Source organism: Carassius gibelio, chromosome B4 (genome assembly GCF_023724105.1).
Source record: "Carassius gibelio isolate Cgi1373 ecotype wild population from Czech Republic chromosome B4, carGib1.2-hapl.c, whole genome shotgun sequence".
Classification (NCBI taxonomy): domain Eukaryota; kingdom Metazoa; phylum Chordata; class Actinopteri; order Cypriniformes; family Cyprinidae; genus Carassius; species Carassius gibelio.
The window spans coordinates 5,918,207-5,943,561 of NC_068399.1; the positions used below are offsets into that span (position 1 = coordinate 5,918,207).

Genomic DNA, 25,355 nt, shown 5'->3' on the forward strand with positions numbered 1-25,355 from the left:
GTAGTTCGCAGCCGGCCATATAGATTACCTGAACACAAGAAAAAAGTGGTTCAGACAGAATTAGAAGCGATGCTGGGGTTAGGAGTAATCGAGGAGTCCCACAGTTATTGGGCGAGCCCGATTGTTTTGGTCCCTAAAACGGACGGCTCGGTGCGGTTTTGTGTGGACTATCGCAGGGTGAATGAAGTGTCAAAATTTGATGCTTATCCAATGCCACGGATTGACGAGTTGCTCGATCGGTTAGGTAGGGCTCGTTTTTATTCAACATCGGACTTGACAAAAGGATATTGGCAGATCCCCTTATCTCCCATGTCTAGAGAAAAAACAGCCTTCACCACGCCGTTTGGTTTACACCAATTTGTGACGCTTCCGTTTGGCTTGTTCGGGACCCCCGCTACGTTCCAGCGTCTCATGGATCAAGTGCTGCGTACGCATGCTGCATATGCCGCCGCCTACCTGGATGATATTATCATTTATAGTGGGGACTGGCGGCGGCATATGGAGCATGTGAGGGCTGTCCTCGAGGCGCTGAGACGGGCAGGGCTAACGGCCAACACGAAGAAGTGCGCAGTTGGGCGGATTGAGGCAAGTTATCTGGGCTTCCACTTGGGTCACGGGCAGGTGCGTCCCCAAATTGACAAGACGGCAACAATTGCCACTTGCCCAAGACCCAAGACCAAAAAGGAAGTGAGGCAGTTCCTGGGGCTGGCGGGATATTATAGAAGGTTTATTCCTGGTTAATCGGACCTCACTACCAGATACGGTCCAATGGACGGAGCGGTGCCAACAGGCCTTTACCCGAGTTATGGCTGCCCTGTGTGGTGGACCGCTCCTGCACTCTCCTAACTTTTCTCTCCCCTTTTTGTTGAAGACTGACGCGTCGGACAAGGGGCTGGGCGCGGTCCTGCAGGTCGGATGGCTCCTCGGCCTGAGTCGGGCTGTGGGGGTATGTGGCAGGGGAGGCGTGGTTTAGCGAGGTCTGCGACGGGAGAGAGGGTGAAGAGATCAGCGGTGGTAAGTGGGTTAGGTGAGAGACAAGTGACATCTGCTTCTCATTTCAGTGATGGGCGTGGGGAAGCAGTATTTAAGCCAGCCGCTATCCAGAAATGAGAGAGAGACCTGAGGACTCGTGGGAGGAAGCAGCAGTCGGAAAGAGAGAAGCCAAGAGTAATCAAAGTGAATGTTGATTATTGATGCGCATGTGGTGCGAGTTTGTTTTCTTTTTGATTTTGAGTAAAATCGGACTTGACAAAAGGTCAAGTCCTTCTCTGCCATACGAACATTGTTACAATGTTGTTTACTACATTACAACATGAAATGTATTAAAATTGCTGTTTATTTTAATAATGTACAAGTTAATTTCAAACTGCTCCTACATTTCTACATTTTTGGGATTTTGTGTTAAAATCTTGTCTCATCTCATTAATCCTGTCTCGTCTCATGGAATAAGTATCTTGTCACACCCTTATTCTGTGTTGAGCTGATACTTTTTTTATTGTAAAGGGCTCATATGATGCTGCTTCCATACCTTCTGAAACATGTAGATTTTTAAAAGGTTCATCGATCTGAAAAAGAGATGTGCTCTGATTGGCCTGTTGTAATTGGCTGAATGCCTCAAGCGTGTCGGGAAAATGTTACGCCCCTTAACATGTGCCTCTCTCAGGCCAGCAGCACGAGACTTAGTACAGCTGCTCTGCTCGTGCACATCCCATCATCAGTTCTCTTTTAGTAGTTCAGTCAATGTATCTCAGGATATTGGTTTATCTTGCATCAGAGGGAGTGTAAGGCACGTTTATAAACCAAATAATTTAAGTAATTTGTGGATTGTGGATTAATTACTGATTATAATTACTTTTACTGTCTTTTTATGCGCTGCGTTGTGTATTGTGCTGCGTAAACATAATGTCTCAATTTGTGACAGGGTTGTGCGATTAATCAAAATCATCAAAAAAATCTTTTATAGCATGATTTTCCATGGCCCGACCTCCCACAGTATGCTATCCAATACTGTATGATGCTATCTGATCCAATAAGAATGCAGCACGCCAAAATGGAGCATGAGGACAGAACAGACTGGGCATATGCCTACGTAACTCCAGGTTCACACCCTCCGTCTGTGGTGCGTGTTTTTTTCCGAGCCCATGTTAACAGATCAGAGCATTCACACTGCATGCAGTAAAAGATGTGAACCGAAAAGGTTCACACTCGCGCATTATTTGAATGCGCCTTCACGTTACAATAATGTGCTCTCGCTGCTGCTTCTGCACTGCATTACTGCATACTGCATTGTTCATCCTTTATTTATCACCTGCTGGAGATTACTTGAAAAAAAATAATGTGAAATATTTTTATTAACCTATTTAAATTAACCGTTTTCTATTTGGATATATTTAAAAAAAAAATTAGATTTCAAAGCTGAATTTTTAGTATCATTACTCCAGTCACACCAGCCTTCAAAAATAATTCTGATATTCTGATTTGCTTCTCAAAAAAGAAAAAAAAAAACAAAAACATTATGATAATGTTGAAACCAGCGCAGTTGATTTTTTTCAGGTGTCTTTGATCAATAGAAAGTTCAGAAGAACAGCATTTAATTTGAAATAGAAATCTTTTGAAAGATTATTACTTTATCATCACTTTTGATCAATTCAAAGTGAAGTGAAGTGACATTCAGCCAAGTATGGTGACCCATACTCAGAATTCATGCTCTGCATTTAACCCATCCAAAGTGCACACACAGTGAACACACACCCGGAGCAGTGGTGCCCGGGGAGAGTGGTGTTGCTGGCCTGAGACTAGAACCCACAAAAGAGTCCTTGCTTAATATAAGTGTTAATTTCTATAATTTTTTTTCCAAAAAACTAAAATTATATATTGACTCTAAGCTTTTGAATGATATAGTGTATTATGTTGCAAAAGCTTTTTATTTCACATAAATGCTGATCGTTGGATCCTTATATTTATCAAAGAATACTGAAAAAAAAACTGTTTTTAAAAAATGATGTTTAAAATATATTCAAATAGGGAAAAAATTATTTTAAATATTAAAATGTCACAATATTACTGTTTTTGTTGTACTTTGGATCAAATAAATGCAGGCTTGGTGAGCAGAAGAGACTTCTTATATATATATATATATATATATATATATATATATATATATATAAAATTTCTGTCCCCCTCACTTCTGAAAAGATGGCTACGCCCCTGTGTGTGTGCGTAAGATACGAAAGACAGCACAGTAGTTTAGAACTCTTTATTTTATATGTAAAAAGTAGAGAGTGCATTAATTTGTGGAATTGATAACCTACCATCAATGTTAAGATTTTTTTTTATATATATTAATATGAGTACATTACAATTTAAATTTATTAGATAAAGTACATTATTATTTATGGGCTTAAAAACAAATGCAAGCAATCAGAATGTTGTACCTGGTGGGGAGTTTCCAATGAAAACATTAAACATTCCTGTTCCTGTAGCTCAATTGGTAGAGCATTGCCATATCAAGCGCAAGGTTGGGGGTTTCGATTCCCCGGGAACACATGGTAGGTAAAAATTGATAGCCTGAATGCACTCCAAGTTGCTTTGGATAAAAGCATCTGCTAAATGCATACGTTTAATTTTAATTTTAATTTTTTTTAATTCACAGACGCATTGCAGGCTACTGGTTCAGGAAACAGTCCTCATCCTCCACAAAATGAGCAGCACACATCTGAGTATTTGGGTTGGACTGTTCTGTGACAGTGCTGAAATACAACTGAACCACTGATTTCTAGTCATGTCCTCTTTTGGAAAACCAAACTAGTAGTTTCACTTTCAAAACGAAACACACAGCAACTCCACGACATGGCAGCAGCGGAAACAGAGAGAATAAAAGTAACACCTTTTTGCCTGAACATTTGGGCAACGTTATGCAAATCTTCCCACATAGTGACATAGACATGTGGGGGCGTGTTAGAATTAGCCGGTTTTTTTTTTTGGGGGGGGGGGGGGGCAAGTCTTAACTTTTATAAAGAATATCTCTTTGGATTTGAGACTTTAGTCTTAGTAACTTTACAGATCTTCTTTATGCACCTAGAGCTTGTAACACTCCAAAGAGAAAGGAAAAATTGTAATCGCATTACCCTCATATTGTTCCAAAACCGTAAGTGCTTCGATCATCTTCAGAACACAAATGAAGATATTTTTGATGAAATCTGAGAGCTGATCTGACCCTCCATAGAAAGCAAGATATCACCACGATCAATGCACAAAAATGTACCAAGGACATCGGTAAAATAGTCCATGTGACGTCAGTGCTTCAACCGTAATTTTACAAAGCTATGAGAATACATTTTGTACACAGAGAAAACAATAATATATTCAACAATAAATAAAGTACCCAAGATCGTAAACAAACAAATTAAAAATGTTTGCGTTCAGCATTCCTGTGCTGTCTACTGAATGAACAAAGCTGATTATGCAGAATTGAATTTTTTTGTAAAAATAAATAAATAAATTAATTAATGGTTAAAAAAATGGTTTAACGAAAATAAATTTGGGTCACTTTGTATAAAGCTAATACTTTATGTATTTTAGGAAGATTGTCTGAAAAAATAAATTATGTTGAAACTACAAAATGTTGCTCAATCATCCATGCCATTTAAAAATGTCTCATGTTTTCTTAATTTATGTATTTCTTAACACTAAAAACTAATTTTTTTTTGACGGAGAACTCTGGTTGTGTTAACACAGAACGTCTCCATGTCTTTATATGAATGTACATATGCAATCTGACATGTTATTTGAACGTTACTCCTCCTTCGTAGGATGGTTGATAATGTAAAACTAACCTGTTTGTGTCTCGATATCTTCATGTTTCACTCGGACTGCTGCTTCAATCTTCACGTCTTCACTCTCCTCTTTAATAAGCGCCATTTTTATAATGCTGTGTCACATGGAGAGCTCAGTCGCATCTCCATGAGTTTTCCCTTGTGTTTAGACAATTTGTCATGTAACGTTATAAGATTAGAATAATTAACTGATAAAATCCCGATCTCAATCAGGTCCCTATTGAGTGTTATTCAATGACCCCGATTAGCCTTAAACACTCAAACTGTAACTATAAATTAACAGAAGCGCACAAAATGTAGAAACCCTTAATATTTTCTTCAGACAAACTGAAATTTGACGCACCTGTTATGATAAGTGTGGTTGTATTTACAAAAATAACGTTCATTAATAGCTAAAGCATTATGGTCTTACATTTAATAACAGTTTATTCTATGAAACGAATAAAACAGTTAGCATTGTATTAATCACTAAATCATTAAAATAAAAAACATTTGCTCAACCGAATCACAAACTAAGGATCGCGGCGCAAAGCGGTGACGTCACACTTCTACACCAAAATAAAAGTCCTATCTACGCGCTAAAAGTCCATAGAAGTGTATATAAATAAACAAGTGTTGAAAATGACTGTGCATAAAGGGTGTGTAGCACATCTAAAAGGTAAAACATGTTTGGGTGCAGCAACCATTTATAACTGGTGTCTGTAGCCTTTGTTTTCTTCAATAACAAGTTCTATTAATCTTATTTCTAGTCTTTTTTTTAAATAGCAAAAATCTCTTTTTAACTATTACACAACAAACAAGGTTTTTATATAAAATACATATTAGGCCCAACTATATACTCCCTCTCTCTCTCTCTCTCTCTCTCTCTCTCTCTCTCTCTCACACACACACACACACACACACACACACACACATATATATATATATATATATATAATGTCGATTTATTTAATGTCAAGAAAGTCAAGGATATACATATACTGTACATATATATATCCTTGACTTTCTTGACATTAAATAAATCGACATGAGATTAACTGAATGATGACTAGAAGTTTGTTTATTTTATTTTAATTTCAGTTCAGTACAGACCACTGACAAATCAGACAAGATTAAATCTTACAAAACAAGGCCTGAGTAAAAGTGATGACTATCACAGAAATCAACCAAAACACCATATAGGCTTTACTTGATAAGTTAGCAGCTAACCTCTTGAAGAGGCCTGGTCAACTAAAATTTTATAAGATGTGTAGTCGCAGAAAAAAAAAAGACAACACAGAAAGTGGTGCGTTCAGACAGTCAGTAACAGACAGATCGTTTAATGCTGGATTTTGTTGGAATACTGTAGATCCAAATGCTTGCCTATCATTCATCAACCTCAAATAGGGCTTATAATCAGAAATATGTAGTAATAAGTAGTAGCAAATTTACATGGCTGCTCAAGCTAATGTTAATCTAGAAAAATATGTGCTATTCAAGTGTCTGTGCAGAGTGTGAAAACGGAGTAGTAGCGCTCACTGCAGGACAGATGGAGGTGCCAGTGCGGCCCCTTGCTCTTAAAATACTATCTTTTGGGTCATACAGATAAGAATAACACATCTTTCAAATCTGTAAAGACTGTTTATTTGTGTGCAGTCACTATAACAACAACAACATTGCGCTTTTGTAAAATAATGAAATCAAACACGATGTACTTTCTGCCATCTCGGCCTCTGTTGACACGTTGATTGTCATTAATTCTGCCGATGTCCTGGGGCAAGCTTTATGTGTCCGCTTGAGTGCTTAAAATGAACGACTACTAGTCAACCAGAAAAATGTTTATTCGAGGGCAGACCTGGGGCCCATTCTTCGTATGTTGCTTATTACATCCGAGATGAAATGTCACATTCAAGATGATATCATCTCACTAATCAGGATCTGGCTAATTCGATTATTTGAACATACTAATATGCATTTAATTTCCAAATCCTTTAAAGGATTTTTAGGCTGCATTAATTAGGTAAAACAGAACTGGAAACACTTCACATAACACCCGATGTACTTGCTACATCATTAGAAGAATGGCATCTACGCTAATATTTGTCTGTTTCTTTCTTATTCCGAGGTCACCGTAGGCACCAGATCCAGTCTGTATCCAGATCAGAGGGTCACTGCAGTCGCCCGGATCCAGTACGTATCCAGATCAGATGGTGGATCAGCACCTAGAAAGGACCTCTACTGCCCTGAAAGACAGCAGAGACCAGGACAACTAGAGCCCCAGATACAGATCCCCTGTAAATACCTTGTCTCAGAGGAGCACCAGGACAAGACCACAGGAAACAGATGAGTCCTCTGCACAATCTGACTTTGCTGCAGCCTGGAATTGAACTACTGGTTTCGTCTGGTCAGAGGAGAACTGTCCCCCCAACTGAGCCTGGTTTCTCCCAAGGTTTTTTTCTCCATTCTGTCACCGATGGAGTTTCGGTTCCTTGCCACTGTCGGCTCTGGCTTGCTTGGTTGGGGTCACTTCATCTACAGCGATATCGTTGACTTGATTGCAAATAAATGCACAGACACTATTTAAACTAAACAGAGATGACATCACTGAATTCAATGATGAACTGCCTTTAACTATCATTTTGCATTATTGACACTTTTTCCAAATGAATGTTGTTCAGTTGCTTTGACGCAATGTATTTTGTTTAAAGCATTATATAAATGAAGGTGACTTGAATTGCTGTTGATGAATAGGGGGAATTTGTGGCCTAATGGTTAGAGGGTTGGACTCCCAATCAAAGGGTTGTGAGTTTGAGTCACGGGCCGGCAGGAATTGTAGTTGGGGGGAGTGCATGTACAGTGCTCTCTCCACTCTCAATACCACGACTTAGGTGCCCTTGAGCAAGGCTCCGAACCCCCAACTGCCTATATTTTAATTTATATTTTAAATATAGTTTTTCCTTTAATAAAACAACATGCATTTTTGTTATTCGTTACCTGTCCTTTATTTTGACATAACCTTTTGGGAAAAAGACATTTGTCTGTAAACTGATTAAGAAATTGTTGCATGTTTAAATGTGAAGCACTGTATAATATTATTCCCATTATTTAGGCCTAATTTTCCTAAAACAAGAAACGAATAAAATTAAACCGGCACAATTAAATCTTTGAAACTCTAAAGAATTAATAAAACGTCCTCACGATTAAACTCAAGTTCTCTCATTATAATCACCAACATTCACACGATGTAAAAAATAGCTTTAGTAATTGACAACTTAAGTGATTTTAAAGGGAAACTTCTTACTTGCTTTTAAAGTAGGGTAATATCATATGGCCTAAAAAAAATCCCAGTTTTTTTTTTTTATTTTAGAAAAAAAAATCTGATTTATGATTTAAACCGATTTTAAATCAATATTCAATGACGAAGAAATTTTACAAAACAAGTTTTAACATAGTTCTTTATCATTCATTTAGCAGTAAAATTTATAACTGCAACAAGAAGATTTAAAAAAAAAAAAACAGTACTGTTATACCTAAATGCTATTTATTTTTTTATTATTATTATTATATTTTTAATACTAGCCCATCATGCATTTAACCATCCACTCAGCTTGAGTGATTAAAACTGATTAAAACTGGCAGCTCAGCAGTGAGTCAGTGTCATGGACGGAGGACCTGTTAATATTTTTTCTTAGTCTATATTTCCATCTCATTATGCCACTGATTTAGATTTTTTTTTTTTTTTTAGAATTTATTTGTAAATAGAGCAGCGACTTTCTGTGTGTCTACACCTGACGCGAAAGTTTTCATCTGTGCCCCACAGCGAAAAGTGTGTCTAAACTTTATGACATCACACTACAGTGTCAAATCATCTAAACGCAGTGTCAGAACATTTAATCATAAACAGAACGAGCATCAGTTCACTGATGGGGATCGTGTTCAGTGTATCCATCACTGGGTTCTGCTGTCTTTTTTTGGATCATTCCAGTTGTGTCCGGTGTAGATCTGGCGTGCGTTTTTTATTGTTTTTTTTTACAGCCCTGCTTGTTTTAATGTTTTTATTAAATATCTGTATTGACTGCATGGTCATATTATCGAATTATTTACTGCCATGCGACCTACAAAAATAAAGCTTAGCGAGTCGATCAACGAGCATTGCTGCAGGTTGATTTTTGGCGGATGTACTGTGCTTGTGTTCCCGCGGTCGTCTTCATTTCGTCGGGTGAATCGAGCTCTCTATGAGCAGCAACAACTTCCGCTCCACGCCCTGATACCAGAAACACGCTCCACCTTCACTCCGTGAATAAAGGATTTCAATATGTTTGAAATGTTATGTTCATAACATAGCATATAAAATAATAATAATAAAAAAATAAAAAATAACAGGAGAGTTTCAAAGTGTCTTAAGCTATGTGTAAACTTTTTTCCCTATATCACATGCCAAACTAATCTTTAATTGCTGCTTTCTGCTGTGAAAATTTTGTTTGTGATGAAAATAACAGTATATTTTTGTCAGTTATTTTATCTAAACAGATCGATTAACTTCTTTAAGATTTCAAAATCAGATAGCATGCTGATAATGTAGCACTGTAAGATTAAATTTGTTTGAACCCATTATTGCAAAAGCGATTGAGTGTGAATCTGTTTAAATCATGCTTTAACCCGAAAATAATCAGTAAAAGAAACAGACAAACAACATCCCGCTCGACTCTTGCAGTCAACCTTCTGATCAAGCTAAATATGTTTAACATGAATTCTTGCTGAATATGCAGTTATATTATGGGCTGTTGGCATGAATTGTACTCGTGATGGAGCGCTCTTGGAGCGAGTGAAAACCACGACCCTCATATTCAAGTGTTTGTGCAAAAATTATTAATGTGTATTAATGACAGGGAGTCAATATACAAAGTGTTCAATTACACTAAAAATAAATTATTTTCCACAAAATGTATACAGATTAAATTAAAGTTGTTTATTTTCCAAAATGTACACAATTATATATGTATTAAGTATACAGCAAAAATAGAACAAGTATTCAAAGTTCTCCTTGGACTAATCAAGTCCAGTAATAAACAAAAACTGAGGTAAACTTGGACCTGTCAAAACAAGGCAGGACAAGGCAGTTGTACACATTCAAATATGTACCACAGTACTTCAGTACTTCAGTACATCTCTACAGTCACATCTACTGTCAGGGATGCAAACACATGTACGGTCAAAAAAAGAGAGGTTATAGAAGCCCTCGCCCTGTGGCAAATATCCAGATACTTACATAATTGTGATGAATTTAATCCTTTGTAAATTATCATTTTGCATTGTAAGATTACAGTTAACACCTTTAAATATTACATAAATGTATTATGTATTTTTATTAACCTTAGTGAGTGTATAAATGGGCAGCAAAAAATAATTCTTGAAAAAATCTGCACAGTAACTTTATAAAATCTAATCATGTTAATAAAAACAAATTACTATTAGTATATAGTTTATTTATATAGCCTACATTACACATAAATAATATACAATTAAATTAAGCTTATTTTAAATGTATTGGGTAGGCTAGGTCTAAAAAAATATAGGCTTTTAATAATCTTTCAGTGCGCAAAACCATGATAATATGAAACGCTTCAAAACAGAGCGCACAAAGCGCGTCTGCGCATCGCGGGTGCAGAATGATGTGCTCAAAGCAAAATGGGGTCACAGTGTGCTGCGCTGCACAAATGCGCATTTAGAAGTTCAAGGCACAAAGTGAAGAAATGTCGAGTGCACAAATCCGAGTGTATATCTGTCCAACACTTTATTGATCATTTGTTTCTTCACAGTTTTAAATTCCAGTTGTTGTGTTGTTCAAATATGAAATACAAATACACACAATAAAGTCATTTTATGCAAATCCACAGCCTTTTATCTACAGATCAAGCATTATAATGTGAATATACCATATTGGACAGTTTTACCGTGTATCCTACTGTAACCGGACGAGGCGCGCGCGTTTTTTGAATACTGAATGGAGAATGATTGACAGCCGAAGAGGAGGGAAAACGAGTGTCTGTAAACTTTAATTTAATTATGTAAATGGTCTTCTGTCCCTCACATTAAGCTATGGAATTTCTTCAGATGACTTTGTGAAATTATAATCTGACCCTCTCAGACCCAAGTCACCCAAACTGACGTGAAAAAGCGCGAGGCGCCGAAAAGATACATCCCTGTATCTCCACGGTGGTTTTATTAAGATTAGTTTAATATGCTGCATTACACGTGCCAATATGAATAAGCCTACCTAATGTCTGTGATTGTTGCTGAACATTTGCTAACGACATGTTTTAAGCATCTTCATGCAGGCGTGACAGTATTAACGTTAGTCAGTCAGTTTCACGAGGCTAGTAACGGTAATGCTCATTTAAGTATTAATGCTAAGCACTACAGTGTAACATCTCCCTTCTCGTTAAAACAGTACTTCGTTTAATTTAATACCAATAAAAGCCGTACATACCAGTAAAACGCTCTTCCAACGATCCCGTGTATGCTGCCGTATTGTTTTGGAGCTGTTTGGAACACGAAGGAGCTGCGTGTCAGCTTAACCAATGAAAAGTGTAGCACCAGCTGCACGCTTGTGTGTGCTGCGTAAGGATGCATTCACGTCCACTGGGAGATTTGAGAAATGTTCGTAAAAATCAAACAGTGTAATGTTTTCAGCGGGGTGGCAACAGGGGTGGCAAGGACTTCGTCCCCCAACTAGCCCTCTGGCTCCGCCACTGATCATGAGCCCAACATTTAGCAAGCACGAAAACATTCATTCTACCTGAAGGAAGACATAATTTATTGAGCTAATGCTGTTAGAGAGAGAGAGAGAGAGAGAGAGAGAGAGAGAGAAACTAGTTTAGGGCTATTCTTAAACTTGGAGCTCATTATATCGAAGTACAAATCCAAACACCAACGTTATGCATTTTATGAATAATGAAATGTTATGAAAAGTAGGCTATGCATTTTATTTATTCACATGCTGTATGGTTGAAATAATATTTAAGTTCCGTTGTTTAAAAAAATGCTTTATTGGCTAATGTTTCATAAACCTTCAGTTGTTATGCTCTAAAATCCGTGCCATTATTAATTTCACAGTATTTTACCACCTAAGTGACTAATTTTTAAAGTCACAATTCTATAATGGTCAAAATTACTCAGGCCAATTTTTTAATGATATTATTTTATTATTTTTTATTTTATTTTTTTGAATAATTGTAGCCTACATAAATATGTAAAGCAAAACAAATATTCAGATTGTCCCTTATTTTTTCCCTTGTTTTCTTAAAGAATAAACACGTATTTTTTTTTACAATAATTTAAATACTATTAAACTAACTTTAAATTCTCAAGGAGTTTATAAGTAAAAAAAGTTCTAAATGAACTTGTGTTAACAATATAATTTGATTATATTTAAATGAACAATTCCTGTATAAAATGGGACAGCAACCTAGTGGTTCTCAACCTTTTTTTCCAGCGGGCCGCACTATGGTCTAAGAGCAAGTTGCATACAATTTACATATTACGTCAGCAATACAAACCAACCTGATTTATAATATTATAGCCTAACTATTATGATATATAATCTATTACATTCATTGAAATAAACAATTCTACTCCCCATAAATAAAACACCTGATGCTGTCGGGAGCTGGCTTATTTTGTGAGATTCAGCTTGAAAGGAGTAACAGCACAAAGAAGTTGCGATTGTAACGCCTGTGTTATACTTTCCGCATGAGCAATCCGGAAGTGTACAAGGCCAGCGCGGATGCAGACTTCTTCAATTTATACTTCTGAATGCGCAGGCTGATGGTCCGCTCTGCAATTGCCCAGAATTATTGCACATCGCTGCCTTTATATTCTTTTATTGACGGATTGCACAGGTTCAAGTAGCAATGAGCTTCTTCACTCGGCCTGCACATGTGCAATTTTGCTTTTGAAGCCTACTGACCATGCACACCTGTCCGCGCGGTCGTCTGCTCAGAGCAAGGGGCAAGGAATTCGACCGGAAGTTGAAGTCGGGTGGGGGCTGCCATCTTTTAGCAGAACTTCACTTGCGTTAGCATACCCATTGACTCCCATTCATTTTGGCGTCACTTTGACAGCGAATAACTTTACATCTGAGGCGTTTAAAGACTCTGTTTGTCCATTATTTATTTCTAAAGATACACGACAATGTATAAAGGGCTCCATTACCTTCTATGTTACACATTATGGCCCCGTACAAACAGTTTTTGTAAAAAATAGGCTAACGATTGCGTCATAACCACTCGGCTCTCTGTCGCATTACCGTACAGACAGGAGGAGAAGCTCGCAGGCAATTAACTTAATATGGCATACTGGCGTTACATTTTAAAATACTATACAAAATAATTAATCAGAATACTTACTCCTGCTCACTCACGACAAAGAACTCCCCGCTCAAGCTCGCCGTCTCTGCAAGATTAACGATGGCAGTTTGCACGCACAGCCACTTAGAAGATTTACATCTGTCAGACAGGTTGCTGACGTCGTCAAGCTTCGTTTGAGTCTGCGCGTCAGAAACGGAAGTGCTAAAAAACGCTAAAACTGGGCTTCATTTGTCTCAATTGAGTTCCAATGGGGTCGCTGTGTCCATTTCTTTTACTGTCTCTGGCTCAGAGCCTCGGCACACACTCTCCAATGATGATTTTTAAGTCACGCCTACCTAGCTTTAAGATGCAGGCTTGCATGACCTGATGCACAACATTTCAGAAAAATTTATATATATAAAATATATACGTACGAAAATTAACCATGGTTTTACTACAAATAAAACCAAAAAAACCATGGTTACTATAGTTAATCCATGGTAACCACAAATTAACCATGGTTTTGCTAAATTAACCATAGTATAACCATGGTATTTGTAGTAAATCTGTGGTTATACAAATGGTAGTCAACACGCCAAAAAACCATGGGTTACTACAGTTTTACTATAATAAAACCATGGTTATTTTTCGTAAGGGTGTGTGTGTGTGTGTGTGTGTGTGTGCTTTTTTAGTTAATCCGAATGTGATTCGCGGATTAATTGCACATTTTAACCATCATAGAGTGAAAGTTTATCATTGACAGGACTGAAAAACACATGCAAGTTTAACAGGGCAGAGAGAGAGAGAGAGAGAGCGCGAGACAGAGAGAGAGAGTGTGAGAGCGCGCACGAGAGAGAGAGAGACAGATAGAGAGCGCGCGTGAGAGATACAGAGAGAGAGCGATCCATCTTCAAACAACACGAGCGCTGTCTTGTTCTCTCTCCCTCGCGCATATTAATCAATTGACAAGTTGGTGTCGATGTTTAAATCATTTAAAACGAGAATGTAAGTGTGCTCACCCAATTTTTGTTTGTCAGAAAAAATATTGCAATATCCCAGACAGCAAGCAGTTTTGGCCCAGGTCTGGCCAACACTATGTTGCTGTCTGGGATATATCGCAGAAAAATAAAATATGCAATGTCGTTTTTTCCCAATATCATGCAGCCCTACACACAACCCATATTGTAATAGTGTTTTTTTTTTTATGTGTTAAATGTTTGTTTGACTGTTTATCACAGCGATACAAACTAGGAAGTATACAGGACAGCGTCATCCAGAAACGTGCAATGTGACATTATTGACAATTTCCTTTATTAGCATAGGGTTATTAGTCAAATGAGAGAGCTAGATATAACTAAATCAGGAATAGGGATCTCGCGTCGCGTCAGGGCGTCAGAGCTCGCGCTTGATGCCCTTTCAGCTCTTCAAAATTGCATAATGGTTATTCCGAATCTGTATGATAAATTATTTTGCAATCATGTTAGAATAAAGCAATATTTCCCCAAATATGCACAATTGTTTTGACTAAGAGCCCTAACGGAACGGACGCTGTTCAGTGAAGCTATGTGAACAACACACAAAAAAAAAAACGCGGCAGACGTGAGTGAATTCATTCGTGTTGATAATCTATTCACAATATAACATTAAGTTGGCCGAATGGTGAGAGAAGTAGGTTTTAGTTTCACTATCTCAGCACTGATGTGATGATCCGTTAAAGCATATCACTGCAATGACGGACATTGACCGGGAATTCACAGTATAATAACTGAACGGGGCTTGTCATCATAAATTGATCTTTAGGTGTTTTGCAACTTCAGTGTAGTGATTTATTGCAACTTCAGGAACGTTTACTGCATTCTTACCTTCGAGAGATTTTAGAGAGAACTTATTGATGTGTGATGATGATCACTGAAGCAGCTCCTGTGCTTTCGGTGTGAGAGAGGAACATTTTCCAGCCGCTCCAGCCATATTGATTGGCCAGGCTCGTGACTCCCAACAAATCGACGGACGGACGATGGGCAGGACTTAGTCTAGGCCACAGAGCAGTGCGCTCTGACTGAGGTGGCTGGATCATTGCCAGATTGCGCATTTCAAAATAAAATGATTTTATCGGCAAATCGGTTTCGAAAATGGCCGATGCCGATAACAATAAAAATGCTTAATATCGGCGCCGATAATCGGTCACGCCGATTTGATCCAAATATGGAAAGCATTTTTGAATGTTCTCTCCAGAGATGTTTTGCCACATTTCTTCAATCAAGGATTGCTAGTGTGTGGTGTTTCTATTTGCCTGAACTTCTTCAAGCGAGTTGCAGGGCAAAAAAAATGAAAATCCAGAACTTCTCCTTCAATACTGATACTGCGAATATTCACAGTTTGTACATGTTCATTTGCTGGTATTTTTTAAATTTCATTTTTTTCTCACTTAAAAAACTATTTTGTCCATTCTGATGCGCAATTTTACCTTAAAGGCAATTTACCTAATGGCTGTTGATGACTATTTGAATTGAATTCTGCCAAAGTGCGCACTTGTATGTGTTCGTTAAATGCTGTAAGGGAAACAGGTCAATTTAAGGGAATCATTTAAGATTTTAAAGGGAATTTGATCAGAATCACTGTTTCACGGCTGTTCACAAAGACGCGCCTGCGGTTCAGTGAACGAGCCGTTTAACATCAAATCTGCGCTGGATACTAATATCCAAACTATAGTGAAAACACTATCAATTAGCACAGTAACAAGATCGGCAGTTTAAGACATTAACTTGTAAGCACAAAACACAAGATACTTCTCTTTTCAATATGAATAAGGCTTTATTAGATAAATCTAAGACATATAAACTAATCTAACACATAAACGCACGCACACACACATTCACACCAGTTGCAGGAAGGTCGAAAGTTAAAGGAAAGATGAGTTTAAGAGAATGGAAATATGGAATCCCAAGTTTACAGCAATACGTTAAATTGCATAGACATGAACAACCATCAATCACGTAATTAGCCCTTGCATTGAGTTCCTCAATGTGACTAAAATTATATTAGATACACCAGCACAACAAATATCTGGGAATACGTTGCCTTCGTTTGCTGTGAAAGGGACTCCAGTTGAAAGGGGTATCCCGGTGTCGCTGATTGGCTGGAAGTTCAGTAGTGGCTGAAGTGACGTCTTGGGGAGCCCGTGCTTGGGCGTTGGCTGAAAGTGCAGAGTCGTGTTCGCTGGTTGAAGTTGAATGGACGTTACAAAACTTAACTCAGAACATGAAACTCTCAAACGGAAAAGAAAAGAAATAAAGTTTGACGAGACTAGGTTGTTTTCTTTCTCATCGTGGCATAGTAGCAGCAGGCAGGCACGCTGGAACCGCGCTCAAAGAACAATGATGACTAACCGCATGGCTAGATGCTACAAGCTAAAGCTAGGTAGCAAAGCTACAAGCTAAAAGCAGGCATGACTGATAGCACGAGCAAGGCTGGAACTAAAAGCAGACTAAAAGCCGACATGGCTAATAGCAGCAGGCAGACTAGAACTAAAAGCAAAAATTTAATCGTATCCAAAGTATTTAAACTTTCTTGTTGGCCACCCCTCAAATGTTGCCTTGACCAATCAGATATGTTCTTGGGGTGGGTATCATAAATCATTTGTTTATCTTACCAAGCATGTGGTTCTTGCCTCACAGGGTCTAATTTTGGACATGATTCCTATAACATGATTATGATATATTTTACAAATAAATGATTGTCAGGACAATATCAAGCAAGAAAATGCGATTATTTCAATACTAGACATGACTAGGTATCCTATAGTTATCAAAAGACATACACAATAAGTGATTATACATGATAGTCAAATGTGTGGGTTACACGTAAATGAATATGGAGTTAAGCAATGAAATGATTCATTCATAAGTCTTTTTTGAGTTCATTCTGGTCCATATATAATGTATAAAAAGGGTTTCTTTGCCATTCTCTGGCAAAGGACTTTTCTGTGAAGACAAAGGTTTAAAGCCCTTCCCCCTTAGGAATTTCAGTCTGGTTTCACTGGCTGGGGGGGGAAGTCAATGCAAGTATTTAACTTGATCTCCTGGGTTTACATGTGATGTCCAGCGTTGCATTCCAATCACGAACAATAAATTTGACAATCTCTTCTTCGAATTAAAATTGTCAATAATTGTTCTATTGGTGTTAATGTTGAAAGCTGTTGTGTGAACAAGTTGGTTGGTTGGTTATCTTGCTTGGTTCTTGTGGCACTAGAACTGATTTATGACTTCCTGAGGAATTCAGCTCATGTTTCAATGCACACAGCTCTGATAGACTCTTTGATTTGTCTGATTTGACTCATTTCTGCTACATATATCCCCCTTTCGATCGGCGAGGTGTTTAGGTGAAGACATCGTCGATCGCTGGAGAAACAAAGGCAGAAGAAGCAGACAAACACAGCAAACAGCAAGACAACACCTCCATGACAGTTACTGTACTGGTGCAGGCATCAGGTTATTTAGGTACACGTGGTTAAGTTCAATTAGTCAATGTAGTTTAGCACATTGAGGATAGTTTAGATCGTCTTGGAAATTGTTTTTATTTTGATTCATCAATCAAATTTGTGGTTAACTTTGTTTGGTTCTTCTAGGTTGTCTTACTTTACATGTTTACCATTAGTTTTATAGTAATTTCATTTTCAATTCAATGAATTGACCTATCATGCATGGAGCTCTCTGGCTTCCATTCAGTTTAGAGTGGCTGGCGGATATTAGGTGTTGCGAGTCAATCCTAATATCAGACCTTCGACCCTCGCAGGGTGTCTAGGCGTTTCACCTACTCAGGAAAGAGGGGAAGGAGAAGGATAGGTAAAAGAAGAACAAAACAAAACAAGGCTGCTGTGGGTTTTCCTAGCATGTGTTACAACTACTATTGAGCTAGGATGTCAGGTGCAGCTAGTGTGTCGTGAACCTTAACTTAGTGTCAGGTGTTCTACCTATTGTGAGGATGGCTGCATGTTTCTTCATGGTGGGTATGTGTAACTTTGTTACGCTAAAAGTTGGATATTCTACCTGTGGGAAGAATATGTTTGTTGACTGTCAGTAGATTTGTGTTTACCTCTGGGTGTAGGTAATGTTGTGTGTTACTGGTGTAGTGCATGTGTGGTCAGATCTGTTCAAGTCTGTGTTGTCTCCCCCTTTTTCTAGCATGTCACTGAAGACTGGCTCTCTGCATCCTTGGCTTGGATGAGGGCGTGTCCATGGTCTAATGAGGGGTCAGTCCAGCAAGGCAGGAAGTTCTTTAGCAGACAGTCGGAGGCAGTTTGGCATGGCTGTGTGAAGCTGAGTTGCAAAACTTGTCTCCTATGTTGCATTCTTCTTGTGATGCCTTCTGGCTGTAGCAGACTTTCTGACCTTCTGTGCTCTGGTGGTTGCTGTTGCACAGACAGGGAATTTGGAACTTGGAGTTGGAGTTCATTTGACAGTTTGTTAGTGACTGAGGTGATGTCCTTTAGTACCTCAGATTTTTCATCAACAGTTGGCCGTGAAAGACTTGTTCATTCTGGGTTGTTGTTGAACAGGTGCTTGTCATCTCTGATGTGGTGCACCAGGTGATCACCGGCCTTCCGTTCTGTCGCTGGTCACAGCGAGCATGACTCAACTTTGTGGTCATATGCATGTAAATTGTCTTGAAGGAACTCTCTTAGTTGTTCCATGACTTGTTCCGTGTCTTCTAATGGTAAGCGGTTATGTTCTTGTGCATACTCAGCACTGTGCATGTCTGAGTGGTGCTGAGGTGGGTTTTGTTGTCGCTTACCCACACGAGTTGCTCTTGGATGAGTCAGGTGATTACCATTGGATATCTGGTTAGGTTTCCAGATGTTATCCTTTTGGTTTCTTGAGAAGCGTGGCAGGTCCCATGGATTTTTCCAGCAGTTGGGCTGAAAGCTGTCGTGGATATGGGCGTCACGTTCTCTGTGCTCTTGATGGAAGAATCTGGTGTTGTGATGCCACTGGGTGTCGTCCAGTGCAAGGCTTGAGTCTTTGTTGACAGAGTTCAAGAGTGTGGATGTTTTGTTACCTTTCTTTGAGGCCAACTTCTGCTTGTTATAGGCCTTCTGTGTTAGGTCACGCAACTGTTGGATGGTCATGGAGTTCGGACAGGCCATGACACCTAGATGGTGACTTACTCCGGGGTGCAGATTCTTTAGGAAGAGGGTTTTGAAGTTCACATCCTCTTCAAGGTCAGGGCTGTTGTGTGCACCAAAGTAGGCTTGTCGGAGTCGGTTGTAATAAGCTTGTGGAGTCTCTTGACGACCTTGTTTGGTTTCCAAGGCAGTTAACAGTCCATGTTCAGACTCTGGGTCTGTAAACTCTTTAATCAGGACCTCACGAAGTCGCTGGTAGTTTGACTTGGTTTGACTGGGCTGTCGATCTAGAAAGTTTCGTACCTCGGGACTGGACGTGGCTCTAAGGAGGTATAACCAGTCTCTGTCAGTCACATGAGGTCTCACTTCCAGGTGAAATTCGATTTCTCGCAGATAAGCTTGGATGTCGGGGCTCTCTGTGGAGTTCGGGTTGAACCTGCTGATGTTTTTAGACAGCTTGTTGAGGTCTTTGATGGTCATCCCGTGTGCAGCTCCAAGGCCTTGGACGGGAGGTTTTCTTTCGTTGGCAGAAAAGGGTTGTGTGGCGAAGGCAGGTGAGGTTTTGGGTTGTGGCCCTTCGCTCCTTTCATCATATGCCAGTTCTTGGACGTGGAACTCTGCTCTGCTCAGCAGCGATGAGGCTAAGAGATGTTTCTCTTTTCTTGGCTCTAGTTTGTGCTTGTAAGCATTTTGGAGTTCTTTTCTGACCATGTAGAGCTCATCGTTGGTATCGTCTAGTTGTTGGGTCAGATTGTCCGTTTCAGTTCTGTACCTTTCAAGGTGGTCTTTCAAAGCACTGATTTCAGAATTCTTGTTTCTGATGTCTATCTTGGCTTTCTCCAGTAGCTGTTCGGCATACTGGAGTCTGTTTACCAGGTCTTTCTGAGCAGCCGTTGTATGTTGCTGGTCGAGCTGAGCTGCTGCCAGGGCTGCTTGGAGCTTCTTAACTTGTTCTGTTGTATCCTGCTCCCTCTCGCTGGGTGCTTTGAGTTGATCTTGAACTTTCACTTCCAGCTTGTCTATGCGACGTTGAGCACGTGTCAGCTCCTCTTGAAGGTGGGTGATGTGCTTGTCGCTCAGTTTCAGCTGGGTTGTGAAGGCATAGCTTAGTGAGCTCATGATCTTGACTAGCTCCTCGTGGTTGTTGTTCTGGCTTGAATCTTGTGTCAGGAATCTTCTCAGGATTAGGATTATTATTAAAAATAATAACAGTTCAAATGTCTTTGGAGTGAGGCTGTCTGTTATGCCTCTCAGCCGAATGTTCACATCTTCCCCATGGGAAATGGGGTCTGCAGTCTGCGGCATGTTGGCACGCTGGGGAGAAGAGAGACTGACACAGATCTGTGTGGAGTAAAAGCCTATGTGTGGTGGGACAACTAAGTGTTGTATCAGTGATTGTGAACCACTAGTGAAATGTGGTGATGACTGTGTTGGTCTCAGGGTGTCTAAGTAGACTAGAGATGCGAAGACTTTGTCACTCTAATGAGGAAGAGGAAAAGAGAGACAGAGGTGAAAAACAAATTCAAATGACAAGCAAAATTTCAGTTTTTCAAATGAGGAAAATTATTTTTTCCAATTAAATGTTATCAAAAACGTAAATAATATTATTATATTTCTTGCTTTGGACAAAAGAATACAATAATAATTCTGATATCTCTTTTCTTAGTCTGACAGGATTGACACCGTACACCTTTCAGTTGGATCGATCACCAGGGAGTCAGCAAAGGTGACAGTTGCTCTATTAAATTGATCTCAACGTTGGATGAGTTGCTAAAACTTGGATTGCGTTTCCAAATGTAGGGAGTTTAGGAAGAACAAATGAGAGGATGATTACAATCAAATTCATAAGGATGATTCGTCGTCTTTGGCACGATTGTGTATTTACTTCACTCAGAATTGATTGATGGTTCTTACATGTCCTACAAATGTAAAAAGAGAAGAGGAAAGTAAAGGAGAGAGAGGACGGAGATGGTAAGTCTCAGAAGCGGTTACCTCAACTACAAGGAGAGCGTTGTGTTAGTTGCTGCACAACTAATCAAACAAAATAAACTTTAAGTGAAAGAGAGTTGTCTTTCTAATTTATTTGAACTCGTAGTGAGGGATAACAATGTCTCCTTTTAGGGTTCAGGTTTGTCGTTCCCAGGCTAGGATACACAAAAGAAATGGTAAGAAATAGGAAAATTAAAAAAAATTAATAAATGGGCAAAATATGCAAAAATGAAATTAAAAAGAGGAAATCAATACGTAAAACAATAGTGGTTAAGTGTATAACCAAAACAGGAAGAGGGGTAAAACGCATTCAAATAAGTAAAGGTCTGAATAGCATATATTCAGATGGGTAATAAATAAATTAGGAAGAATAAGTTTACTTTAACTTCCAAAGTTCAAGGCTTATTCATTCCTAAAATAATTAGACCCAAAAGAGAATACTAGAAATAAAAGATCATATGAAATGATCTGAAAGGGAAATTTTAAATGATTCAAAATAAATTTAATGTTTCAATTAAATTTCAATTTGACAATTAATAATTGTGAGTCAGTATTTCCCTTTCTAGTAAAATGAAAATAAGTGGTCTAGTGAGAAAAGAGAGCGATAAAAAGAAAGAGACTAACAAGTGTTAGTTAAGATGTTTAAAATGGTTAAATCACGTCAGCGTTGCCCAAACACACATTATTCTACCACTGGATGGTAATGCTAACGGCTAACCTTCGAGGCTAGTGGCTTTAGTATAGACTTCAATGTAAATGCAATGGTTTCGTTAGCTTAGCGACACCGCAGAGTTTGTGCGCTGCGCGTGCACAGTTCAGAGTTGCTCCGGAAGTACGTTAGTCTTCCTGGTCACGGTCGTCACTATGGCAACCAAAACACATTCTAGTGGATTAGCACATGAATCGTTGCATTGTTGCAAATACAGTTAAGCATGTTACATGAAATGTCGGCTCATTTCAACACTGTACAAATAACAACACCGCCTTTCAGTTGGTTTTGCGATGTGGCACTTAAACTCTCAGTTTGTATAGAGTTAAATTTATCTTAATTCAAATAGCAGCTTCCTGCTGTAGTTATTATATCAATCTCAGCAATTTGATTCTCCGTGCCAGTTTTTCTGGACACAAACATAAAAGTTTTCCTTCGCTGTTGGTACACAGTTAAAATTTACTTGATCAAGCTTTTAAAACACTCCCATTCAAATTACTCTCGGACACACGCAGTGTTACGCGAGATTGCATTCACTTTGTGAACGGATACAAATGGACAAACATTGTTCTCTAATGTTTAACGTTAACTTAGGGGAGTCGAATATCAAATTTGATTCGGCAGTGGAACACGCACTGGCAATTAAACTATATGAACTATGAATACGGGGACTTTGATAAATAGATTGAGGAACCCGCTCAAAACTATTCTTTATTCACCGATTTATATCCCTTTTTAAACACTAACAGTTTAGCTCCGTTCAGCAAACAGTGACTGAGATAGCGTTTGAGACACTGGAACACGCAGTGAAATCAAATCAGCTATAAAACAAGGCATTACACAAATGAGGAACACGCTCAATTTCTACCTTATTGTACGATCTCAGATGTTTACTTTTAAGTTCACTTACTGCTGTTAACAAAGGGGAGACGGACTCGAGTTAAAGTCTCCTCTAGCTCCTTTCATTCAAGCGGGAGGGCGCGCGCTGCTTTCGTCACGCGTCACACAAACACACACTCCAGTCTCGCAAGCTTCTCAGCTTTCATTCCTTTAGCAAAACAAAGATTAAATAACTTGGTTTATGCTCACAATTTAGATTAAACTGCCCGCAATCATTCTCCACCATTATAAATGTAAGGGAAACAGGTCAATTTAGCTCAAAGGGAATCATTTAAGATTTTAAAGGGAATTTGAACAGAATCACTGTTTCACGGCTGTTCACGGAGACGCGCCTGCGGTTCAGTGAACGAGCCGTTTAACATCAAATCTGCGCTGGATACTAATATCCAAACTATAGTGAAAACACTATCAATTAGCACAGTAACAAGATCGGCAGTTTAAGACATTAACTTGTAAGCACAAAACACAAGATACTTCTCTTTTCAATATGAATAAGGCTTTATTAGATAAATCTAAGACATATAAACTAATCTAACACATAAACGCACGCACACACACATTCACACCAGTTGCAGGAAGGTCGAAAGTTAAAGGAAAGATGAGTTTAAGAGAATGGAAATATGGAATCCCAAGTTTACAGCAATACGTTAAATTGCATAGACATGAACAACCATCAATCACGTAATTAGCCCTTGCATTGAGTTCCTCAATGTGACTAAAATTATATTAGATACACCAGCACAACAAATATCTGGGAATACGTTGCCTTCGTTTGCTGTGAAAGGGACTCCAGTTGAAAGGGGTATCCCGGTGTCGCTGATTGGCTGGAAGTTCAGTAGTGGCTGAAGTGACGTCTTGGGGAGCCCGTGCTTGGGCGTTGGCTGAAAGTGCAGAGTCGTGTTCGCTGGTTGAAGTTGAATGGACGTTACAAAACTTAACTCAGAACACGAAACTCTCAAACGGAAAAGAAAAGAAATAAAGTTTGACGAGACTAGGTTGTTTTCTTTCTCATCGTGGCATAGTAGCAGCAGGCAGGCATGCTGGAACCGCGCTCAAAGAACAATGATGACTAACCGCATGGCTAGATGCTACAAGCTAAAGCTAGGTAGCAAAGCTACAAGCTAAAAGCAGGCATGACTGATAGCACGAGCAAGGCTGGAACTAAAAGCAGACTAAAAGCCGACATGGCTAATAGCAGCAGGCAGACTAGAACTAAAAGCAAAAATTTAATCGTATCCAAAGTATTTAAACTTTCTTGTTGGCCACCCCTCAAATGTTGCCTTGACCAATCAGATATGTTCTTGGGGTGGGTATCATAAATCATTTGTTTATCTTACCAAGCATGTGGTTCTTGCCTCACAGGGTCTAATTTTGGACATGATTCCTATAACATGATTATGATATATTTTACAAATAAATGATTGTCAGGACAATATCAAGCAAGAAAATGCGATTATTTCAATACTAGACATGACTAGGTATCCTATAGTTATCAAAAGACATACACAATAAGTGATTATACATGATAGTCAAATGTGTGGGTTACACGTAAATGAATATGGAGTTAAGCAATGAAATGATTCATTCATAAGTCTTTTTTGAGTTCATTCTGGTCCATATATAATGTATAAAAAGGGTTTCTTTGCCATTCTCTGGCAAAGGACTTTTCTGTGAAGACAAAGGTTTAAAGCCCTTCCCCCTTAGGAATTTCAGTCTGGTTTCACTGGCTGGGGGGGGAAGTCAATGCAAGTATTTAACTTGATCTCCTGGGTTTACATGTGATGTCCAGCGTTGCATTCCAATCACGAACAATAAATTTGACAATCTCTTCTTCGAATTAAAATTGTCAATAATTGTTCTATTGGTGTTAATGTTGAAAGCTGTTGTGTGAACAAGTTGGTTGGTTGGTTATCTTGCTTGGTTCTTGTGGCACTAGAACTGATTTATGACTTCCTGAGGAATTCAGCTCATGTTTCAATGCACACAGCTCTGATAGACTCTTTGATTTGTCTGATTTGACTCATTTCTGCTACAATGCTTATGCCAGTGCTCATGTCTGAAAATAATATATGAAGAAGAAAATTCACATAAAAACATTAGAATATAGCTTATATTTCATTAGTAGCATAATATTTTATTTTAATTCATGTAAAAAAAAAAAAATTACAAACTGTTTTTTTTTATATAAAAAAGTTTTTTTTTATTTTTTTTTATTCAGCATGTGGTGCGGGCCGCATTTGAATTTGTGAAGGGCCGCGGGTTGAGAACCACTGCTTTATATCAAACATTTTTAAATCGTCCACAGCTGAGCATTGCGGGAGGCTGATCTGCGCCAGAGCACGTGAAGTGAATGTAATGAACAAAGTCATTTTCAGATGCAATGAGAAAGAAAAGAAAAAACCTGGGTAACCTAGATTAGTCCCATGCTCTGTTCTGAAGTAAAATAATTATAATTACTCTTAACCAAGAGTAAC

The 25,355-nt window shown here is 38.6% G+C and overlaps 1 protein-coding gene across 4 annotated transcripts in view; it reads right to left on the reverse strand.

The window, feature by feature from the left end:
- LOC127955932 (gastrula zinc finger protein XlCGF7.1) overlaps window positions 1–25,355 on the reverse strand; it is a 43,946-nt gene that overhangs the window by 7,836 nt on the left and 10,755 nt on the right. Inside the window, exons 1-2 of one of the 4 annotated variants that reach the window (XM_052553597.1) lie at window positions 5,179–5,375; window positions 4,836–4,973 (exon numbers count right to left, since the gene is read on the reverse strand). The exons of 2 other annotated variants lie outside the window; for them this stretch is intronic. In XM_052553597.1, the coding sequence (XP_052409557.1) occupies window positions 4,836–4,920 (85 nt within the window). In that variant the 5' untranslated portion in view covers window positions 4,921–4,973; window positions 5,179–5,375. Of the gene's footprint in view, window positions 1–4,835; window positions 4,974–5,178; window positions 5,376–25,355 lie in introns of those variants that run through there. One more of the 4 variants, XM_052553598.1, reaches the window with a different exon arrangement.